Source organism: Thunnus maccoyii, chromosome 24, assembly GCF_910596095.1.
Source record: "Thunnus maccoyii chromosome 24, fThuMac1.1, whole genome shotgun sequence".
NCBI classification, from domain to species: Eukaryota; Metazoa; Chordata; class Actinopteri; order Scombriformes; family Scombridae; genus Thunnus; species Thunnus maccoyii.
In genome coordinates, this window is record NC_056556.1 from 11,440,639 (window position 1) to 11,465,129 (window position 24,491).

The 24,491-nt window shown below is 42.0% G+C and overlaps 1 protein-coding gene across 1 annotated transcript in view; it reads right to left on the reverse strand.

Annotated features, from left to right (window-relative positions):
• LOC121892186 (probable ribonuclease ZC3H12C) overlaps positions 1 to 23,266 on the reverse strand; it is a 24,039-nt gene extending 773 nt beyond the window's left edge. Inside the window, exons 1-6 of the mRNA XM_042405072.1 lie at positions 23,099 to 23,266; positions 11,365 to 12,239; positions 11,049 to 11,188; positions 10,717 to 10,951; positions 10,360 to 10,466; positions 1 to 4,526 (exon numbers count right to left, since the gene is read on the reverse strand). The exon at positions 1 to 4,526 is cut by the window's left edge and continues 773 nt beyond it. Of these exons, the coding sequence (XP_042261006.1) occupies positions 2,923 to 4,526; positions 10,360 to 10,466; positions 10,717 to 10,951; positions 11,049 to 11,188; positions 11,365 to 12,170 (2,892 nt within the window). The 5' untranslated portion in view covers positions 12,171 to 12,239; positions 23,099 to 23,266 and the 3' untranslated portion in view covers positions 1 to 2,922. The remainder of the gene's footprint in view (positions 4,527 to 10,359; positions 10,467 to 10,716; positions 10,952 to 11,048; positions 11,189 to 11,364; positions 12,240 to 23,098) is intronic.
• Positions 23,267 to 24,491: the final 1,225 nt, after the last annotated feature.

A 24,491-nucleotide genomic window follows, 5' to 3' on the forward strand; every position in this document is an offset into this window, starting at 1 on the left:
TAGACAGCTAGCATCATGTCACAATAACGGCAAGACAAATTTCCAGGACAGTAACACAGCTATGTACACAAATAAAACACAAGTAAACATGCAGAAACCAAAACAAAATCAAAACATGCATAACAGTTAGCTGAACATAGTTCAGAGTATTGGATGTGTCATAAGCACAATGCCATGAAGAGGCATTACTTTGGGCCCACGCTCAGGTGCCACGCTGACACACAGTGCCAGGAGGCCAGAGAGAAGGCGCTTCTTCAATACACACAGAGGTTCTCTCTCATCAACAGCACGTGTTATTGTACAATCGTTCATATTTGTACAATCTGACACGTTGGACAGGAAAGAAACCAGTGGGCTTTATGTAGCTGGCTTGTGATGAACTGTATGATGAGCTCACTGTGTAGACTTGTTTCCTTGGCGGACATTATGAACTTAGCTCTACCTGGTCAAGTACAACTACGCTACAGTATGTCCTGCTGATAACATTATTTATTGATTAATTATTTAACATATGAATTAATCCAAATCAATATAAAGTAGTTTAACATTTCAGTCTGGCTTATGATATCTAAGTGTGAGTAGTAATCTGGCCTCATTCAGAATATTGAATATCTTACTAATTAAAGTGCAACACATGTCCAAATGTATTATTTTTTTAATGTAGCTTCAGGCAGGTTACACCCTAAACAGATCAAATGTATCATAATAAGGGGAATGTTAACATTAGTTTAGTAAGTGCTCAAATAGCCTCAGCAGTTATCATTTAATCTTTAAGTAGTGTAGTTGAAGCATTTTCTCAGATTATGTCATGTTTGTAAGTAATCACCCTGTAATGCACTGTGACCACAGTCATTATATTTCTCCCTTAACATATCAAACAAACTTTCCACATTTAACTTTGTGTCTGCAAAGCAGCTAGCAGCTAAACTATCTGAACGCTTTGCTTGCTACATGTAAAAAGTTGTAGCTCGAGATTACTTCAGTGATTACACTTATGGCCTCATTTTTTACTTAAGGCAACAGTAGCTTTATATATTTGCAAATACTCCAGGTAGAGCTTTAGTAGAGTGTTATGGACATTCAAAATGGCCGCCATGGGATATGGGACTGACCCAAATATAATCATTTCTTTTCTAAACATGGTTGGGATCTGTTCACTCAATTCATGATTTAATAGAAACAATAGATTGGTTAATGATAATACATCAGTTCTCTATTATTTCAGCTATTAAGTTTTAAAATATTATTTTAAAAGGAAATCACCCCGACTTTAATGAAGAGGCTTAAGACAGCTTAAACATGAACTGACCCCAACCTCACTGTGAAAAAAAACTAACTTAATTCTGTTTGCAAATGGGCAGATATGTCGTCAACCAGTAAACCAAAGCGTAATTCTCACATATCTAATCGGAGCTCTTGTAGAAAATAAGCCAGCTTCAAACCCAAAAGCGCAGATAAAGAAGTTGTTATACCTAAACATAGTAGGCGAACAACTGCTTTTGTTTCATAACATATTTGAAATAATTGTCTCAAAGCTATTTCCACAAGATTAAAAGTTGGAACATCTCGATTGGAACAGTAACTGTTGTTAATGCACTTCATCATATAGCAATACATCAAGAGTGTTTGATAAATACGGATCAACAAGTCCATGTACTGTATATAACATCAGCGACTTAGTTAATGATACAATTTGTATCAAACAAGGTTTTTCTCTGTCTAGCATGGATTCAGCTGGGATCTGCTACAGACAACAGTAGACACTGTTAGCCAAAAGCATAGCAGAGGAATCTGTTAAATATATTTACAATACATACATGTTTCATTTACAGGTGTCCAAGTGTTCTCTGTCTGTAGCAGATGCCAGAGTTGACCCAAAATAAAGGGCCAGAGAGAGAGAGAGATAGAAAGAGATAGAGAGAGAGATGTCCCTTACTAAAACTAAGGTACACACGACAGGGTCACCCATCTCTACAGCTACAACTCTGACCAAAATACTGACGTCATCTCAAATAAGACGACTATCTTTCAGACACCTATTTTTACCAACATGGAAAAACCCCACAAACAGCCGCACGACACACACAAAGAGATTAATATAATACATAGACCTTGGTCAAATAGTAGTTTGAAACTGTCACGTGATGTATGGACTCAGACGGAGATTTGCCACATAACAAGTTAAGAAAATTGCAGAAATTAAGTTTTACTTATGTTACCGTCACTTTCATTATAGTTGTGAAATAGAAAATCCTATCCAACTGATGCTACACACATGCAAGAAAAAAAAAATCAGTTTGACTCAGGTGTGAGAGTAAATACAGTGTACAGTGTACATAATGTGTGTGTGTGTATTCCCTAAAAATCAACTCCCTTTAAATCTTGTCATAAAGGTAGTGGAATAAAATATCCTTCATCAGTCATAATTGACTGATGCATACCAACTCCCTACATTACGATTTGGCTGTAAAACAAAAAAAAAGTGCCTCTTGAATTTAATGCAAAACAAGTCCTGCATGTGAAAGACAAAAAATAAGCTACTATATAATTACAATGACCAACTGAGCAGGTGTTGAACAATCTCCATGTCATACATTTTGTTGAAAGTTTTTAGCTTGCTCTCTCCACTTTAAGTCGATTTAGTTGTCGCTGAACAGTGACCAGAGCTGGATTTGGATTATCTTCAGCATTTTATTTCCTTCAAACATATGCATTCTCTCATCAACGTCTTAAGAAAAGAGACGATCCAAAAGCATTCCAGTATTTTACATGCAAACCCAACGTGCTTTCAAGTGGTGCAAAGGCAAATTCCAATTTGTTCTGCTGATGCAAACTGTGTCTAGTTTTGTGTTTTCCCATTTCTGTTCAGAAGTCACAACTCTTGTTGTTTTCTAATGAATAATGACACTTTTCCTTCATCCCTCAGTAGCCTGATTGAGCTTTTTCTGCCAGGATGGCGGCTGCCAGCTGTTGGGGGTCTGTGATGTGGGGGCTCCTGGCCATTACTCTGCTCACCAACTCTGATGGGAAGATGTTACACAGGTTGACATACACTTTCTCCCTCATGTCCCCGTAGTGGCTGTGTGCAGGGGATTCTGAATGCTGTGGCATGTAGGAGGGAGGAGCGTGGGAGGGCACTGTAAGGTGAGCGCTATGAGGCGGGTAAGGCGGGAGAGGTTTGCTGGATGGATGGGGTGGGTGAGGAGTGTGAGCTGAAGGTGGTGGATGGTTTAGGTAATGTGTTGGCGACGGGTGGAGAGCTGGGTGAGAGGAGTGGTGCTGGGCGTAGCCTTCTTGTGCCCAGGGAGGGGTGTGCCAGGATGACTGACGTGTGTCTGGCAGGCTCTGGTAGGCAGACGGCTCATACCGGGGTGGCGGCAATGGCGGCTGCCTGTAGTACGTGTCCCAGCTGGGCAAAGCTTTTGGCCGGTGGTGATGGTGTGATGTAGAGAGGTGATCATACAGATGTGAGTCTGACACGCTCTCTGCTCGTGTGGGGGCCAGGCAGCGGCCAAGAGGAGAGCCAGGGGGGTGAGGGTTGGACTGGGGTAGAGAGTGGTAGTCGCCTGGACAGCTGGAGCGTGCAGCCAGCGGCTGGTGCTGGAGATGAGGGGACAAGGGGTACAGAGGGCGTTTTGGCGGAGCGTCTGGAGGCTGATCATGAGCACAGCTTTGCCCGCGTGTCAAGTGGTAGCTGTGTACTCCGGTATTAGATGTGTGGCTGTGTTGGATATTTGTGTAGTCGGCAGCATGAAGGCCACAAAGCTCATGGTTCGATGTGGCATGATGAGGATACAGCCGGCTGTGAGGATTGGCATAATGGATGCCATCTTCCAGTAAGGTGTCTGGGGGGCATCCGGGACATGGCCTCTCACTGTATGAGTCACAGCTGCTACCGCAACTCACGCTGCTTTCACTGCCACATTCAGAGCCTGCTGAGCCCATTGAGCCAAGCCGCAGGTCTGTGTCATTGGGGAAGCGACAGTCTGGGCTCCGTCTGGAGGAGAGGCTCAGGCCGGAGTAGGCACGCGTTACTGAGTAGTAGCTCATGTCCGGAGACTCGCAGTGAGGGTAAAGGTCGTGGCTGGGGTTTGGTAGGAGACCATGAGGAGTGGCTGCTCTGGACTGTTGGTCTTGGGGAAGGCTAAGGCTGGATGGAGGGCCTCCTGGAGCTGGGGACATAGTTATACTCCCGCTGCTGCTGCTGGAACTGCTATTGCTGCTGCTACCACATATGCTGTTCTTTTGGCTTTCCTGCCTCCCTTTTGCCAGTAGCTTCTCCTCAGCATCACTGTATGACAGAGCTCGGATGCTGGGGTCTGACTGCCTTTTCTGGGCACCTTTTTTTGCCTCAATGCTGCCAGCTGGCACACTGTGGCTCTTCACTAGCCCAGTGTCCCCCTGGTTCTTTGTGGTGACGCAGGTCTTGGCACTGGCACGCAGCTCATCAGCCACAGCACGCTGGGGCTGAGCACCTCTTTCTGGGTGGTAGTACTTACACTTGTGGCCGTAAGTGCACTTCTTTCCTGGAGCGAAGAGACAGAAGGTCTCAGTGTCATTACATAGTAAATGAACAAGCTCCCAGCAAACATTAAAAGATAAGGCTGATGATTTTCAATATTTTTCTTATTGTCAACAAATCTCATGTGCAGAGCCAAACCAACAATGAACTGATCCAATTTACAAGTACTGTCTGTGTATGCAAAGCCTGATATCTTACTCCTCTGTGCCATAGATCTCTGTCCAAAAACTATTAAAAACACGTCAGTGAGCCACATTGTTGCATTGGGAGACATGTTCCTTCATTACGAAGAGTTTGGGCATGGTAGTTTGTTTAGAAATGGCTGCAAAGATTAATAACAGTAATCACATTTTCAGTCTCAGCAGAGCAGTTCTGTGTACGGCAGACACCACTGCGCATGTGTGGGAACACGTTTTCAATTACAGTGCTTTGCTAGCTTGTTACTACATATCACAGCTCTGAACTACATTGTAAATTTCTCAAAGAGCTTTAGTACAAACCTCTGAGAAATTTACAATATAGCACAACAAGTTAGCAAATCACTGTAAACACATTCTCTAAGATGCGTTGCTGCACATGTTCAGTGGGGTCTGTCATACAAAGAACTGCTCTCCTGAGGCAGAAAATATGATCACTGCCATTAGACTTTAGAGCCACTTCTAAACAAACTATTGTAACCTTAACTTTCAGGGTGAAGGAACATGTCACCCAATGCAGCGGTGCGGCTCACTGACATGTTTTTAATCGTTTTTGGACAAAAATGGAGGTCTTCAAAACAGAGGAATACGACATATCAGGCTTTGGAAACACACAATACTTGAAAGTTGGATCAGTTCATTGTTGGTTTGGCTCTGCACATGAGATTTGTTGACGATAAGAAAAATATAGAAAACCATTAGCAATTGTTCACACTCACTGTCACTGCTACACATACAGATGAGTGACAAATTAAGGGAAAAACTGGTACAGGTCTGGATGCTTGACCCCTACAGTGAGGGGATCTGGTGGCTCTGTTATGCTTTGGGGGCACTTTGCTGGCATGGTTTGGGTCCACTTGTCCCCTTAGAGGGAAGGGTCACTGCTAATCAAAAGTTGTTCTGAGTCATCACCTTTATCCTATGATGAAACATTTCTATCCTGAAGGGAGTGGTCTCTTCCAGGATGACAACACCCCCATCCATAGGGCACGAGGGGTCACTGAATGGTTTGAGTATGAAAATATGTGAATCATATGCTATGGCCTTCACAGTCACCAGATCTCAACCTCATTGAACACATCTGGGAGATTTTGGACTGACGTGTTAGACAGCGCTCTCCAACACCATCATCAAAACACCAAAGGAGGGAATATTTTTTTGAAGAATGGTGTTCATCCCTCCAGAAGAGTTCTAGAGACTTTTAGAATCAATGCCAAAGCTGAGGAACACCATTCTTCCAAAAGATATTCCCTCATTTGGTGTTTTGATGAGTGCTGTCTAACACATCAGTCCAAAATCTTCCATAGGGGTTCAATTGGGTTGAAATCTGGTGCCTGTAAAGGCCATAGCATATGATTCACACCGTGCCTTGTGAATTGGGGCATTGTCATCCTGGAAGAGATCACTCCCATCAGAATAGAAATGTTTCATCATAGGATAAAGGTGATGACTCAGAACAACATTGTATTGATTTGCAGTGACCCTTCCCTCTAAGGGGACAAGTGGACCCAAACCATGCCAGCAAAATGCCCCCAAATCATAACAGAGCCACCAGATCCCCTCACTGTAGGGGTCAAGCATTCAGACCTGTACCAATTTCTCCTTTAATTTGTCACCTATCTGTATGTGTAGCGGTGACAGTGAGTGTGAACAATTGTGTAGGTTACATATTTATGGGGCTCAAATGTTTTGTCAATTTGAAAGACAAATTTGTAAATCAACAGCTAAAATTTTAAACTGAAGGCTGACATATTGATTTTTGACCTTGAAAAAGTAACTGTAACCAAACTATAAATAAGTATGAAAGGTTTTCAGTTCGACTGTAATTTCAATACATTTTTGTGATTTATTTTAAGAAATTACAAAAATCTATCAAAATTACATTCACAAATTCACAAAACATCTGGCCCCTATTTAGCCCCATATATATTGACTGATGTCGCTTGCAGGATAAGGCTAATGATTTTCTATATTTTTCTTATCGTCAACAAATCTCATGTGCAGAGCCAAACCAATGATGAAGAGTTCCAACTTTCACGTATTGCGTGTGTATCCAAATCCCAACATATTGAGTTCCTCTGTGTCGCAGACCTCTATTGTTGTCCAAGATCTATTAAAAACATATCACTGAGCTGCACCATTGCACTTGGTGACTTGTTCTTTCACCCTGAAGATTACGGTTACAGTAGTTTGTTTGGAAGTGGCTCCAAAGACTAATGGCAGTGATCATATTTTCAGTCTCAAGATAGCAGTTCCTTGTATTACCCACTGAGCATGTGCAGCAACACATTCTACGTGTTTACAGTGATTTGCTAGCTTGTTGTGCTATATTGTAAATTTCTCAGAGGTTTGTACTAAAGCTCTTTCAGGAATTTACAATATAGTACAGAGCTGTGATATGTAGTAACAAGCTAGCAAAGCACTGTAATTGAAAACGTGTTCCCACACATGCGCAGTGGCATCTGCCGTACACGGAACTGCTCTGCTGAGACTGAAAATGTGATTACTGTTATCAGTATTTGCAGCCACTTCTAAACAAATTACTGTGCCCAAACTCTTCGTAATGAAGGAACATGTCTCCCAGTGCAACAATGTGGCTCACTGATGTGTTTTTAATAGTTTTTGAACAGAGCTCTACGGCACAGAGGAGTAAGATATCAGGCTTTGCATACACAGACAGTACTTGTAAATTGGATCAGTTCATTGTTGGTTTGGCTCTGCCCGTGAGATTTGTTGACGATAAGAAAAATATAGAAAATCATTAGCCTTATCCTTTAAGCAACATAAGTTAGTATGGGGCTCAATAGGGGCCAGATGTTTTGTCAATTGTGAATTTATGAATGTAATTGATACATTTTTGCAATTTCTTTGAATAAATCACAAAATGTATCGAAATTACAGTTGAACTGAAAAACTTTTCATTCACTCATTCGTAGTTTGGTTACACTATTATTTTTTCAGGGTCAAAAATCAATGCGTCAGCCTTCAGTTTCAAATTTCAGCTGTCCATTTACAAATTTGCCTTTCAAATTGACAAAACATTTGAGCCCCATAAATATGTAACCTACACAATTGTTTACACTCACTGTCACCACTACACGTACAGATAGGTGACATATTAAAGGAGAAATTGGTACAGGTTTGAATGCTTGACCCCTACAGTGAGGGGATCTGGTGGCTCTTTTATGCTTTGGGGGGCGTTTTGCTGGCATGGTTTGGGTCCACTTGTCCCCTTAGAGGGAAGGGTCGCTGCAAATCAATACAAAGTTGTTCTGAGTGATCACCTTTATCCTATGATGAAACATTTCTATCCTGATGGGAGTGGTCTCTTCCAGGTTGACGGTGCCCCAATTCACAGGGCATGAGGGGTCACTGAATAATTTGAGGAGTATGAAAATGGTGTGAATCATATGATATGGCCTTCGCAGTCATCAGATCTCAACCCAGTGAGTTGAACACCTATGGGAGATTTTGGACTGACGTGTTAGAAAGCACTCATCAAAACACCAAATAAAAATATCTTCCTCAGCTTTGGCATTGATTCTAAGTCTCTGAACTCTTCTGGAGGGATGAACACCATTCTTCCAAAAGATATTCCCTCATTTGGTGTTTTGATGAGCGCTTTCTAACACGTCAGTACAAAATCTGCCATAGGTGTTCAATTGGGTTGAGATCTGGTGACTGTGAAGGCCATAGCATATGATTCACACCATTTTCATACTCAAACCATTCAGTGACCCCTCGTGCCCTGTGAATTGGGGCACCGTCATCCTGGAAGAGACCACTCCCATCAGGATAAAAATGTTTCATCATAGGATAAAGGTGATGACTCAGAACAACTTTGTATTGATTTGCAGTGACCCTTCCCTCTAAGGGGACAAGTGGACCCAAAGCACAACAGAGCCACCGGATCCCCTCACTGTAGGGGTCAAGCATTCAGGCTGGTTTTTCCTTTAATTTGTCACCCTTCTGTACCTCTAAAGCATTTCTGTTAACCCTTTATTTTAACCTCCCCTATTTAGCATTTAAAAACTGTATATAAACACTATAGTGTAGTTGTAAACTGATTTAAAGGATATGGCTGGCAATTTTCTGTATTTCTCTTATCACCATCAAATCTCATGTACAGAGCCAAACCAACAATGAACTGATCCAATTTACAAGTATTGCGTGTGTATCCGAAGTCCGATATATCTTATTCCTCTGTGCCTCCATTGTTGTCCAAAAACTATTAAAAACACGTCAGTGAGCCAAACCGCTGCACGGGGTGACATGTTCCATCATCTCTGAAGAGGGTGGCTACCGTAAGATGTTTAGAAATGGTTCAAAAGGGTAAAAATAGCGATAAGATAGTATCACCCAGTGCAATGGTGCGGCTCACTAACATGTTTTTAATCATTTTTGGACAACAGTGGAGGTCTACAACACAGAGGAATACAAAATAGCAGGCTTTGGATAAACACACAAGACTTATAAGTTGGATCAGGTCATTATTGTTTTGGCTCTGGACATGAGATTTGTTGACAATAAGAAAAATAGCCAGCCAAATCCTTTAAAGACATTTTTAAGTGTGAATGAATGTCTTTGTTGACAACTATAAGTCCTCCTCTTGAAGCATTCATTACTTCTGTATAACATAGTTGTAATGATAACATTTTATTTATTTCCTAAGTTATAAGATGTGTGGCAATGGTTTTTTTTCTTGTTCTGAACTTTTAATAAAATCTTTCTCCAATTGAAGATTGTTTGTCATTTTTATACTGCAGATATAAGGCATGTGATATAACACATTTATGTTTGGAAAGAATGAAAAGCTACAGTTTACTTCAATATACAACATGGATAAGTGGTAATTGATGAATGTACACTCATGTGCTGCAAAAATAAATAGTATACAATTATGCTCTGGAGAAGATTTGACTGATTTTGTTGTAAAAATGTCCAACAGCACATTATTTTAAAGTAATGCAGAATTAGAGAAGGTGGACAAATCAGCAAAGGACTTAACTTATCTAAAAACAGATGAATGAATAGGTGGATGGATACACATTTTTGTTTAGTGTTAAAGTTGCTCAGATATTTTAATATTTAAATTAATAGCCTCATAATGGATTACTACAATTATATATCACTTCATAACCATGACCGATAATGCACATGTACAAAACATGTGTAGGGTTGGGGTTTAAAATTATCAAAAGATATTTATATATTGACTTATAATAATTTTACAGTACACAGTACAATGGGTTTAGAATAGCGTATAACTATGTTTAAAATTACTGAAGACATCTATGATTAAAAATATGTTATGCAATGATACCAAGTATTCATTAAAATTTATACACTAGTTATGAATGCCTCACAGTAGGAGTTATAGTTAAGACATTAATAAACACTTAAACATGTCCTTATATCTGTTTACAATTACACAAAAGTGTGAAATAGTGTTATAAGCCATTCATTATTTATATAGTGTTTATAAATGCAAAATAGGGGCGGTTAAAATAAAGTTACATTACCTTGTTAAAGGAAAATTTCTTTTTCAGATGCACTATAGTGTACATTCTGTCCAGTAGCGTGTTATTTCTATGTATGTGCATATTTGCATTTAGGTGAGTTTTGTGTTTGTGTTCTTACCGTATGGGCAAGGCTGTTTCTTCTGCTCAGGCATGACAGGTCTTTTCCTCAGGAAGTTGTCTAAGCTGGGGCCATGACGACCAAGAGGGTCATCTGGGGGCATGAATCTGAGAGACAGCAAGGGAGGATTAGAAAGGATAATTACATCACTGTTCGTTAAAGGATAATAGTGTTTGTGCATATTTAAATGTCAGTTTGCATGACATTTGCTTAACAGAAGTAGAGATCTTAGGTACATGTCATATCTATTCACAGCTATCAGATGAAGAAAAAAAATAGTTTTTGACATAAGTTAATAAAGATCTATAATACTGACAAAACTTATCAAATGCACCTCCACAATCCACCCCCACTTACTTGTCATTGACAAAGGAATACATGAGCAGTCGCTCATCGATGAACTTCTTCCACTCAGGTTTCTCATTAGCCAGGTCTCGGTAGTTGTCATTGGAGACGATGATGCCGTCTGACTCATAGGCCAGCTTGACAATGAAGCGGTCGTCATAGCAGACCACGCGGCGACCTTGGACACGACGCGAAGGAGTAAAGACCAGGATCTTTTCCTTCTCAAGGCGACGCAAGATCTCCTGATCTGTGGGTGGGTGAGGGAGATACGGCGAGGTCAGAAGAATCTCACGACTGTATCTACTGCGTGTGTGTGTTTGTGTCAAACTGCTTCCTGTGCTCACCTGTTATAGGGGCATCGGGGCGGGACTGCTCTTTCCTCCATGCAGGCACAAACACTGTGATGTCATGATGACCACGCTCTAGGAACCAATCTACAGCCAGCTGGATGCCCTGGCAGGAAAACACTTCCTTGTTGCCATGGCTACAAGGCATAGCAAGGACAGAGTAACAGCAAATTAACATTTTGGGTTTCAATATCGATCTATACAGCAATTTTCAACAATAAACACATACTAATATGTAAATGTCTGTTGTGTGGAATCAATAAAGTTATTGAACTATACATCTTTATTATGATAGTAACCATAGACTGCTCACCTCATGGCTACGTTACTTCCATCCACCACGATTGGCCGCAGGTTGTCCTGGTCACACACAGAGTCTGACGGACAGGGTGAATCTGAGCGCTGGCTGTCCAGCAAGTCAGAACAACCACAAGAGGAAGAAGAGGATGAAGAGGATGAGGTAGAGGCCAAAGATCCAGCTGGCTGCTCCGAGTCTGATTTGGTGCCCAGTTTGACCAGCTCTCCCAGTATGTCGTTGATTAGAGTGTCAGGGCCCAGCTTGGACAGCACCAGTCGCACTGTCTCCTCAGAGTAGCCAAGCTTCAGCGCAAACTCCAGCTTAGCCTGGTACTCCTTCCCACTACCCTCTGATGCGGAGGGATTGGACGGAAGCTCGGGTGGGTGCTTACACGGGGAGCTGGGTGGGGACTTGGCAGGGGTGTCTTCTTCAAGCTCTGATGAGAGTTCAGATGGGGGCTCAGGAGGCCCCTCAGTCCCTAAGTCCACACACTGGGTCCGACAGAGTGGCTGGTGGGTGTTCTTACTGTGAGTTATCGCACCCTCTCCTCCATCCGGGTTGAGGCCGGCGGCGAGGGTGGCGCCGGAAGACACCGCCAGCTCGCACTCTGCATCGGACCCGGCGTTTTCCTCCACCGTGGTCGGTGGAGGGGAATTGGCGGTACTGCTGTTGCCGGAGCTCTCCCCCTGCTCCTCCATAGCAGGGGGCCCGTCAGCACCGCCAGCTTGCCGGTCAGCCCCTGCTACGTGGAGATACTCCAAATCCAGCCCCAGGTCGAGGATGTGGCCTGCTCCTGCCTCCACATGGTCCTTCTGGCCCATGGATCTGTCACAGACATCCAGCACACCGGGCCGACTGCTGCCCTCTCACAAAGCTCGACTCATTGGTGCCTAAAGAAAGAGACAGAAGGAGGATGGAGTGAGTGGGAGACTGACATCCTGTATCACTGTTAAACTCTGGTATACATTACGCAGGGACCAGCAACACCAGTTTAGCTCAGCAAAGGAAAGTGCTCTACATAATTAAGTTGATTGACAATATCATTAAAGTAATGCAGCAAAAATGTTGAATGTTTGACATTTTCATCTCCAATAACCAGCACTGGAACTCAAAGGAAATCTGTAGATCTACATTCATGCAGTATCTCAAGACTGGCCGTGGTTTACTGTGATTATATCACAGCTAAGGGAAGTTATTTGGCCCGACACGCAGCAGATTATGGACACAATCCAATAAAAACTATTTTATTAAATAACAATTACAAGAGTCATTTACAAGAAAGTAGTTCTGCTATGCAACATTAGTAAACTGCTAAGCTAACGTTAAAGCTAGTCAGTGAGTTTATCTATCTGCATTCATTTGAACATTCCCATCAATTGTACACCCAAGGAAAAACTGCCTACAGAACTGTAAAAAGACATTAAACATCATAGCCGATATCAGATTGCGAGATTTTAACTACCTATTTTATAAGATGAGATGACACCTTCTGGGAGAATACTTAAAACATAAGTATGGTGTCAAAAAAAAAAAGAAGAAAAATAAAAAACTACTGAAATAAGAGAATTTGCATTCAGGCTGAACTCTTGATCATTTTGAGTCAACACTGACTGTCATTTTAGGAAAATCTGACTTTGCATTATTAGTTTTCTAGGGAAATTTTGCTTAAGTCATCCTAACGCTGTTGGGCTCTGAGCTGATGTTTACACTCGCTATGACTGGCTGTGTCGGGTAGTTGGGGACTCTGATGAGGCGCAGACTGGCAGACACAAAGAGCCGTTGGGGCCTCTCACCCTAATTAATGGACTCCCGCGTTTTTTTTTTTTTTAGTCTGGCCCCTGTGTGTTTTTATAGAGCCACGCCACAGCACATTAATCTAAGGGGGGAACAGAGGGTGAACTGTTTAAAAAAAAAGAGAGACACCAAGCCGTTAGCGATGGGGCCGACAGACCCTTCCCCCTCATGTTCTACCTGGTAATTAAGGTCCATATGCTTCTTCCCACTGGGGTGGCAGAGTCACTCATTAAAACACCGAGGGGCTCTGAGGCTACCAAGCCAATCAACATATTGCATTCAGACACCAATGGGACATCATGGGAACTGGTTAGACTAATCTGATTGGTGTCAAAGGTTTAGCTCCACGCAAATTACAGGAAGCCCGTTTGAAAGTTAATCTGTGATCATGAAACTAATACGTTAATCTGTTGAAACGACAACTTTAGTCGACATAAAATTTATGCTTATTGACGTCAATGAAAGTTTCAGTATTTACTGTATTGATTCCCTTTTGTGTGTCTTCAAACAAACGTTACATTTATGTTATTTTATGTTAAGTTAAACCCTCCAGAGGGGATCAATACTAGCAAACTGTATAAATGTAAACGTGTAGTTGGACATGGCCTAAAGCACTTCAGCCTAGTGGGACCTGAAAATCTTCCAACCTAGAAAACAACTAAAAATCAACATTATCTGGACAAAACAGATGATGGAAAGGGAAGTGACTGGAAGGAGGGAGGGAGGGAGGGAAGGAGGGGGGGAGGGGGGCTGGGGTGGAGTGAGTGTGCATTTTATGAAAAAGGGCTGCCTAGCAACGTGGCTGAGCTACTGTTGCTAAGCTACAGCTGTTGAAAGCATTCTCCTTTCCAAATGCCAAGACAGAGGCTGCGGCGTTCAGTCGGCGCCCGCCTTCCACACACACACACACACACAGTATATTACAAAAGGGTCTGGTGTGGGGGAGGGAGGGGCTTAAGTGTGCCTCACTGGCATCCCACCCCGCCAACCAAGACAACAATGGACATGCAGGAGTGATTAGCACTGGGACCTTGGCATCAACCACCGTGGGTGTTAATGGTGCCCATGCACATAACACATACATATACACAACCTCACAAAGTGACTCATGCTGCTGTGGGGCTATTGGGAACATTTCATGCGCACTGATGATGGTCTGAAATGACACATCCAAACTATCTATTCAACTTAAGTATCTCTCAGGCTTGACATCATCCAACCTAAAGCACAAGCAACGCATCAACACCAGACATTACACCAATGAATCTGGTCAACAATGCAAACAGTAGATCAATATCACTTATATGTTACTATACTCAAAAAAGCAGTTTGTGACAAAAAAAAGCATGCCTAACTGACTTAAAATTGTCTGAGAATGTCCACAATTTGTGTCGCTACTGTAAGAAGCAAATTACAATAAATCCTTAGAATTAACTGCAAACAAAGTTTAAGTGGGATCTGGTGTCAGCAGACAAGGATACAGATTCCTGATCCAGTCTGTCATTAAATTAAGAGTATTCGAGTCCCTCATGAAATCCAGAATCTTTGAGTTCAACACAGTGAGGTTTACCGATTTTAAATTTTGGAAAAGGAGAGCACTAGTTAGAGGGGAAAAAGTTGGATCAGTGCATCTCTATATGATCAAACTTCACTACTTTTGGTTTCAAATGAAATGTGTCCATCACACTGAGTATCAAAAACTGTCAGCCAGTGTCTGGTCTGATTGGTAGTTTTTAATAGTCTTTGATCAGATCATTCCTGATTAAATCCAAAATTTTGCCAACTTTAGACTATTTTATTGAGGCAAAGTTTCTGTTTGTATTTAGGCAACATTTAATGTTTTGAGAGGTTTAGCTTCTATGTTAAATGAAAAAAGGATTTTGTAGAAAAGTATTCCTCAACATAAGATATTGCAAGAATTTAAAATCATACTTGGCCCTATTCAGCACAAGGCACCTAATCATTAACAACAAAAATAGGACATAAGTCATATTGTGCTAATGCATGATGGGACACATTTACAACAATGACAAGCATCTGAAGAATAATCAAGTGTTTCCCTCAGGAAATTATTACACACAGATCCTGCCGCATCTCATTTTGTAATCAATTTAGTTAGATAACAGCCCAAAGAAACAGTTGCATTCATTAAATATAAAGGCATTTGATGCATGAAACAGCATGTGTCACACAGTGGCCACCAAATAAACGGGGAGGTCTGGGTGCAGGCAACATGGAGGAAGTTTAAACATTGTTCATTTGCATATACTACCCACACTGTAATGATACAATGCTGGCTGAAAATTGGCAAAGTTTCCCTCTAAATAAAACATGAACCACTACAGGAAATGAGGAAACATAGTTTCCTATATAAGTTTCCAATATAAGTTTCCTCAACTTATATTGATACTGAGTCAACTTTTAACTTAAATTAAAAGTTAAGTTAAAATGAGGAAACATAGTTTCCTCATTCTGCAGTGGTGCCTTCAAGGACGGTCAAATGTGGGTCTTCCAAAACACTCCCGTCTACCACGTTACACTAGTGATATGGAAAAGCAGGCACTAAAATATCATACTACTAAATACTCTAAAATATCAGTATATTTGGAAGAAAACTAGTTTCATGACACAAGGCTGAATGATGTGCTGTTGAATGAGACACAACAGACCGTGGTAGAGGAAGTGACCACCAGATCGACGTTACAGCTGCAGCCTGACTTCAGCTGCTGAGTCTCAACGTGATTCCAAACAAACACAAACCAACAACCAACTTTACAGAGATGAGGAACTACTATTACAACTTATGGGGCCAAATATAGTGAATCACACACAACAGAGCTATGATACAGCAACAGCCGAGAGAGAGGCGCTGCAGCTGTGGAGGCGGCTGCACCATCGACCGGTGAGGATCATCAGGAAGACAGACAGAAAACTCGCTACAACAAACTTTGCAGTGCTTTGGTAAACCTGACTTTGTGTTCTGACGGATTATTATATCGAACTTTGCCAACTCTGAATAGAGAATAAAAGCGACTGTGTTGCCTGTAACTTGCAGCTGCATCTAGCGGTACCATGAGGGGGGTTTACATATTAAGATCATGGTCTGATCTGTAAAAATGATGGCAGGTCATCATCAAGAGAAACTTTACTGTGTGCAGGTTTCAGGCTTCCACATGAGACCAGTTGGAGCTACTGTATCATAATCACATTAATCTTGTTTCATGTTTTACAATCTGCACAAATCTGACTATAATCCTGCTGTTTGAGCTGCAGAAATGTGTGATAATGAGTTCTCACAGTTGGTTGGGATTTCTAAAAAGTCTTCTCGTGTGGTCCCAGTCCCACAGAATAATGCATTCAGTGCATTGTGGAATGCCCGAATAAAGCTCAGTCCTAATGGACCAACGGCAGAGTAACCTCATCACACCATTTCCAGACCTCCAGGCTGAGTGGGTGCATCTTTCAAACATCAGCGAGCCGGCTCCCACACACAGCAGCAGCAGCAGCAGCAGCAGCAGCAGCAGCACTGGTGGCTTTGATGGAGGCAGTAATGAATATGTAACACAGTCCTCACAGCGCTTTGTATGTGGGAGCTTTGTGTTAGTGTGTGTGTGTGTGTGTGTGTGTGTGCAGTGGGTGAGAGAGGGGGTAAATGGGTTTCAGGTCTCCAGTTTGAAGGAGGGGGGGGCGGTCTGGGAGGGGCACAGGGAGGACTAGAGGGGGGTTGTCTGAAAGTATATCACTGTATGCCTGATACTGTGCAAACTTACTGTAAAAAAAAAAAAAAAAGGGGGGCTGTCCCCACCAGAATAATCAGACAGGGGAATTCTGTGTGTGTGTGTGTGTGTGTGTGTGTGTGTGTGTGTGTGTGTGTGTGTGTGTGTGTGTGTGTGTGTTTTGGTGCATCTAGATGGCGCGTTAGGCTTTCCCCGCCAGCAACAGGGCAACAGATGTCTACTGAGCGCTACTCACAACTGGTGTCTCCCCCTCACACACACACACACACACACACACACACACACACACACACACACACACACACACACACACACACACACACACACACACACACACACACACACACACACACACACACACAAACAGTGCACCCCTGTCTCCTCACAGCCAATAGAGTGAGAAGAAAGACGCAGCGGCACAGACAGGGAGCACTGGCTGACACACACGGTTGGATGTACACTGTGAAAGTTACACACACACACACGCACATGCACACACACACACACACACTTTCCAAAGCCAACATCTTTAGCCAAAGCTGCTCTTCCACCAGCCTCATGTGACCCAGATAAAAAAGGAAGCTAGCTTTTTTTTGTTAACTCCCCACAAAATCCTGCAACACCGGCCCATCCCCCCATCGAGTTTCATATCAACACAGATTACACTGTTTGAAATTTGAACAACTGCAGTGCCAGCGTAACAGCTGCTCTGTTTTTGGCAGGTGTGCTTACACGGCTACAAACTTTTCACCCTGAGCTGCACACCGAGCTCCTCTCCTAACCTGACTATTGCTGTGACAGTTATGAAGCTGCAAGTTGCCTCTCAATTCTTGTCTCACTATTACTTAACTCACTCCAAGTTGCAATATTTCACATCCAAAACTAAACATACAAAAAATGCGAACTAAACATGACTACGTGGCACCTCAGATCTACTTTGATTTCAAGGGAATCTGGTTAAGAAGAGTTTTGTTACGTCTGCATACAAGTTATTTATGATGCTGCAGCCCTGCACAGGCTCAGTCTGGTTGTTTGTGAGGGAGCAACCTGTCATGCAGGTAAAACTGCTGTAGCATCATCTCAGTGGAGACAAGGGTAGTAGAACAAAAAAAAAGATCAGCTGCTTTTTAAAACAGAGATCAGAACAAACTTACAGAATATAAGTCAGCAAAAAGGTGAGGTTGTATCACACTTACCAGACTTAACAAGGATCAACAAACAATGAAGGGGGGGAAAAAGCCTCAGATTAGTTCATTTCCATGTATTTAAAATCCTTAAAAACCAGTTTGACAACACTGCAGGTGAAACTGAGAAAAAAAGTCCTAAAGTTCCCACACAGCTAAATCCAAAGTTGATATTTGGTCCTTAGCTGCAGCTCCAACACAGAGCATCCACAACTCCAGCCAAGCGCCTCTGTCCTCAGTGTCTGACTGTCTTCCAGAGCTCTATTTTTTTTTTCCCCCTACAGAAGCAGACAAGTTGGACAATGAGTGGCAGAACAGATGGACCAACAATGTCTGCCATTCCCTCGTTTAGAGTGGCTACTCTTCCACCAATCGGAGCATGGTAGTCGTACAATGAGATGCGGCGACAAGGAGGAGGAGGAGGAGGGGAGTGGCTGTGGGCAAATGCCTGCAACACCCAGTTTCCCCAAGGCACGCGTACTCAACGTGCACCAGCACACACACACACACATACACACACACACTCTCTCCTCAGTCTGAAAGGGCTTCCCCTGTGTGGCCGATGAATCAACGAGGGGTGGGCGGCTGAACAATAGAGCTACACAATGGGAGGCTGGGGAGGGCAGCTGCAGTGTGAGGGCTGGTGCTATTACGACCCGGGGCAGCAATGGAGAACACCTGGCCACAGAGCACCACAGTCACTCTCGTCTCTTTGTCTCGGGCTGGGGGTGGTAGAGGAGGATGGGTGGGGGGAGGTGGGGGGGGTTCAAACAAGAAAGAAAAGGGACCAAGCCTGGCTGAAAGACTAGCGCGGCCTTTAAGAGAGTGCAAGAGGAAAGAGGAGAGTGTGGCTCGGGCTGAAAGGGAAAAAGGACGAGCGCGGGGGGTGAGGAACATCAAAAAGTTTTATGTCCCAATGAGTATGAGGAGGGGACCTGTTCCTCATTGTTGCGGCACACTTAGGGCAGATGACTCGGAAGCACAAATCTTTGGCTTTCTGTCTTAAATAGGATTATGGAGCCCGTGTGCAAATAACTGAACAGAATTTGAATGATTTAATACGAAACTGCTCTTGTTTGTTTGCATCAGACTCACTGATGTTGATACACATTAAAAGACACAAGAGGTCCAGATGCCACAATGCCAGGATGACTTCACACACACACACAAAAAAAAAAACAGTGAATGGGCTAAACTGGGCATCAAGCCAATAAAAGGAGAAAAACAGAGTTTGGACTGAACCACTCACTTTTTTTTGGTCACTTTTTCCAAGTAAAATTACACCTGACAGGATGCGGTTAAAAACAAGGGAAGTTTGGCATCCCTTGCTTTTGAAAAACGCCTGGAAAGAAGTTACATAAAGCAAGCTTAAGGAAAATATGTAGTAGTTTCAATATTTGAGCTGTCTACACATCCCAAAGACATTTTTATTTAAACAGAGTACTCTGGAGCTCAGCCCAGTAGCGCAGGTGGCTTCCTGTAACTTATCTCTCTCTCTAGGATGATCTAAGTATATTTGTCTTTTGTTTTACACGCTTCTGTCTGAGATGAATACACTGCACTCAAGATGTAAGGGTGTCACAATGAATCTCCAAATTGAGCTATTTTTTTTTTTGAGTTTTGTGCATATTATACAATAAACGTACTTTATTTTCCTCGTCTCTGGTGCGAAGATAATCAGCAAAGAGATCATGAGATTGTCAAATAGTGCATGACGATGTGTGATACATCAGCTCCAGTAATGTCAGTGTTTTATGGCATCAAACTAAGCCAGAAAACAAACCTTTCAATGTCACTTTTGACATCGGCTCTGGTCACACGCTTTCAGTAGAGACAGAAGATATCATATCATGGATATAAGATAAGTCTCCTCTACAGGGAAGCTGATGTATTAAAGAGAGATGACCTCACTCTGCATGATCAGGTGAGAAATAATTAGAGTCCACAATGCAAGAAGCCAGTTTAGCTGGTTTAAACATCTGATATGTGGAAGCAGCAGTGGCCAATGAATGATTACAGCAGCAACTAACAATTGACTTTGTAATGGTTTAATATGCCGATTATTTTCCTGATGAACTGTCTAGTCTAGAAACCGTCAGAAAATAGTGGAAAAATGCCATAATGTCATAATTTCTCCAAGCCCAACATGTCTTGTTTTGTCCAACAAACAATCAAAAACCAAAGATAATCAGTTTACTATCACATAAGGCAAAGAAAAGCATGAAAATCCTCACAAGTGAGAAACTAGAAGTGGTTGATGTCTGGCATGTTTGCTGGAACAAAAATGGGGAAATGATTCTTTGGTTATAGTTGCTGACAGAGTTGGTCAACTGATCAATTGGTTGTTCAGATCGAAAACTGATACAATTTGGGAAAGAGAGCGAGTCATATTTATGTTTATGATGGTGTCGTTTAGCCCTGCAACGATTAGTCACTGAATCAATTAGTCGATCGACATAAAATTGATCTGCAACTATTTTGATGGTTGAATAATTGAGTCATTTTTAAGCAACAATGCTCGTTACATACATTATATATTATATATATTTACAGACAAAACAATGATTGAGAAAATAATTGGCAGATAAATTGATAATGAAAGTTGTTGCTACAGCCATACTGTTATTGGTTATTGATTTTTCATCCGTGATTCTGATACATAGTTGGGAAAAAAAAAAACACAATAAAAATTTAAATTTTAAAAGGTTTTGTGGAAGTTTACAAAAAAAAGCTTGTCAGAGGAATGATGCCATAAGGGCTGTAACTAACAATTATTATTTTATTATTGATTAATCTGCCGGTCATTTCCTTGATTAATCTTTTGTTTTGTCTATAGAATATCAGAATATAGTGATCAGTGTTGTTATGTCTTCAGATGTCTTGTTTTATCTGATCAACAGTCCAAAATCTAAAGATATTCACTATATTATCATTTATGACACAGAAAAGCTTCAAATTCTCACATTCGAGAGGCTGCAAAGAGCAAATTCTTGGCGTCTTTGCTTAATAATCGACTAATCATTGCAGCTCTAATGTTGACACACATAAAACCACATATTAAAATTGAAATATGAAACGATTGTTGGTTGCAGGCCTATTGCCAGACTTACTCTCAATACTACACCAGTGCGTTGCCCATTTTGAAACAGTCACAGTATGATCCAGTCTCTCGGTTTGAAATAACACCAAAGGACAAGATGTCAGCCAGCAGAAATATTAATTTAGAGAGATAAAGCTAGCAAAATATATCTTGGCAGCAAGACGTTAGTACGTAATCAAAAGAAAACAAAAAGCGGTCCGTGGTGTCGATGTGTATCAGTGTGTGTTCTCAGTTTACTTGCCAAGTAAAATAAGTGTTTCTCTCAGCTTAGCAGCTCAACAGGAAAACAACTGCCTGATTAAATAAGAATGTCTTCTGAGTCAGCTTGCCGAGTCAGATAAGGGTGATGAGGGGAGATACAACAGCTGACCGACTGCGCCGTATCCAAACACACTGTGGGCTTCAGTTGACAGAAGAGCACTCTGTAGACCATCTGTTGTAACAAACAGGTGTGTGTGTGTGTGTATGTGCTGCTCCCAGCAACTGCAGCAGCAACAGGACGATCGTTTTCCTCTTTGGAGACAGATAACAAACACGAGTACACATAAAACAAAGCCAAGCTACTGAGTAGTGGCAACGGAACAATACTGATGAGAATAGCAGAGAGGATGTATTTGTTGGAAAAAAAAAGGATGCAAATTCATCTTTAGAAGGTGTTTTAATCTGTTGTACGGCTGCAACTAACAATTATTTCCATTTTGTTACCTCCATCGATTAACCCACTGATTATTTTCTGGAATAAATCAATTAAATGGTCTGTAAAATGTCGTCAAACAACTGTGAAAAATGCTCATCACAAGTTCCTAAAACCCAAGGTGACTTCTTCGATTTGCTTTTTGCTTGACCAACAGTCCAAAAACTGAGGTTTACTATGTTTTAAAACAACAGAAGCTGGAACTATAGCATGTTTGCTTGGAAAATTACTTAAACAACTTTATACAAAACACTTTCAGATGATTTCCCTGCAACACACCCATCTAGCAGATTAAAACAAATACTGAAAATGATTTGCATGTTCTATCTGACAAAGGCAACAGAAGGAGCGCTTCTGCCCTCCTGACCTCTGACTGCTCTTCTAACCTCTGCGTTTGCAGCCTGCACTGAAAACACTAACAAAGAAACAGCCAGTATGGATTAAATTAGGATATCATGGCAACACACTGGTGTGTGTCTGTTGCATGTGTTCAAATCAATACTCGTACCATGGAGCAGATGAAGGCAAAACCACAATAAAGAGTGACTTTTTATCTTTGTTAGTGAACTTTATGCCTCATTTACGCCCTTAAAATAACAATTTAAACTTCAGTTTTACTGTGAGGGAGTTTGCATGAAATAGAGCTGCATGTGAAGTGCAGTTTGGAAAGCAGTCCACACTTTTAGATCAGAGTCAGAGATGGTCGTAAGAAAGCAAGAGGATGAAATTAAAAACCTCGTTGGATGAGGACAGACAGCTGCTGAGGCCCAACTGTTTCTGATCCTCAGGGAGCCACTACCAACCTCTGTGTGACAGAGACACAGCTGCCAGAGAAAGCAGATACACGAGAACACTAGGTAGGTGATAACAAAGACAAACAGGGTCTTCACTGTCTCTCTGCTGCCTTCCTGAATCCACCAGAAAACAGACAACTAGTGGAAAGCTTGTGTTTTTGCTAAGGCCTCCTTCACTCCACAGCACAAACATTGCCTCTCGTTTAAAAACATGCATTTCCTGCAGCATCTACGTTTCCTGCCTGTTGAAGACGCCACAATCTGCCAGAAACTATATGATGGATGTGTGTGTGGAGAGAGGGGGGGGAGCGGGCGCGCGCACGAGGCGTGCACGGTCACTGCAAACCCAACACCGTCACGACCTCCCTGCAGCTTTCACCCACAGCAACCTGCGGCTCCTCCGGCGACAAAAGTCCGCTCTGCTAATTCAGTAAACATGCACTCACCTGTTCGGGGCCTCCGCTGGAGCCGCACGGGTTTAGCTTTCTGTTAAAACGAGCAAATGTTCCCATCTCATGTCTTCACATACTGCTTGGCGACGCAAAACATCCGGCTGGCTTGCAGCGTGACCCAGCCGAGCTGCGTCAAGTTAGCGGAAGGCAGCGACCGGGAGACTTCCGGTCTCACGACGCTTCACAATAGCGTTTGAAAGCTCGTTTGAAAGGATAGTTCGCTTTTTAAGTGGGGTTATATGAGGTAGTTGGGTCGGCACGGAAGCTACGCAGTGGACTGCTGCTGTATTTTAGCCCCCTAAGAAAAGGCCCACCCCCAAAAAATCAATATCAGTTTAAGTGTACGCTATATTTAGGATATTTTCACCGCTTTATCTTGCATCTCCTTTAGCACTACATCTTCTCAACCGTACACCTTCTGTATTCCTACGCCGCAGATCAGCTGTTTTTGTCAGAAAGTGCCACAGAATTTCAAATTGACCACATTTCTAATTTGAGAATGTATCATATCTAATTTATAAGGTTCAAGTAAAGCTAAATTCTTGGTTAACTCTTAACAATCATTTTTAATCGACTAAATAGGAAACTATATTGTTGAGTATCACTGCGAGTTTTACTAACCTGTTTTGTTAACTGGTGACATGAGCAACAGCTCCATCATGTGGTGAAATAAAACAGTGGAAGTTATTGTTTTTTATCACAAAGAAATTGAGCAAAGGGTGTGAACAGAAGACTGTTGTGCACTTTTTTCCTGGTAATTCAAGGATTGGATGCAATTTAATTCTGAGATTTTTTTTTTGAAAGCACACCCAATGGTGGAAAGTAACTAAGTACATTTAGTCATGTGCCTATAAGCAGAAGGTGATATGAGGGAGATGAGGGGAGATGCTGTCCCCCTTGTTAGCAAAATGACCAAAATGCATCCCCCTTGTTAACCTCCATCCCCTAGTAGCAGAGAGAGTGCAGAGGCAGAGGGGTTATTTATGTTAGTCTAGTCTGCCTGACTCATTGATCCTTTATCTGACTGAGGTTTGTGCAAGTTAGAATCTATCGCCCCGACTATGGTTCTGAAATATCAATAGCCTAACTGTGCTGTGTATTGATAAATCCATGGTGCTGTCCGTGGTGCTGAAGTAGCAGACAGATTTGTAATCGTGCCTTTTTCTCTCAGTCCCACCCTTCTGTCAGTTTCGTCTTGGATCTATAATACTCTCTGAACTATATACTATAAATACTCGATTCTACACTATATTGTAGCCTATATACTGTATAGAGTAGACAAGTAGCAACGTGTAGTCGTGGGATACTCCCATCTGCTAAAAATTAACATATCACCTACTGGCTATAAGCACAATTTTGAGGTAGTTGTACTTTTGAGTATTACCAT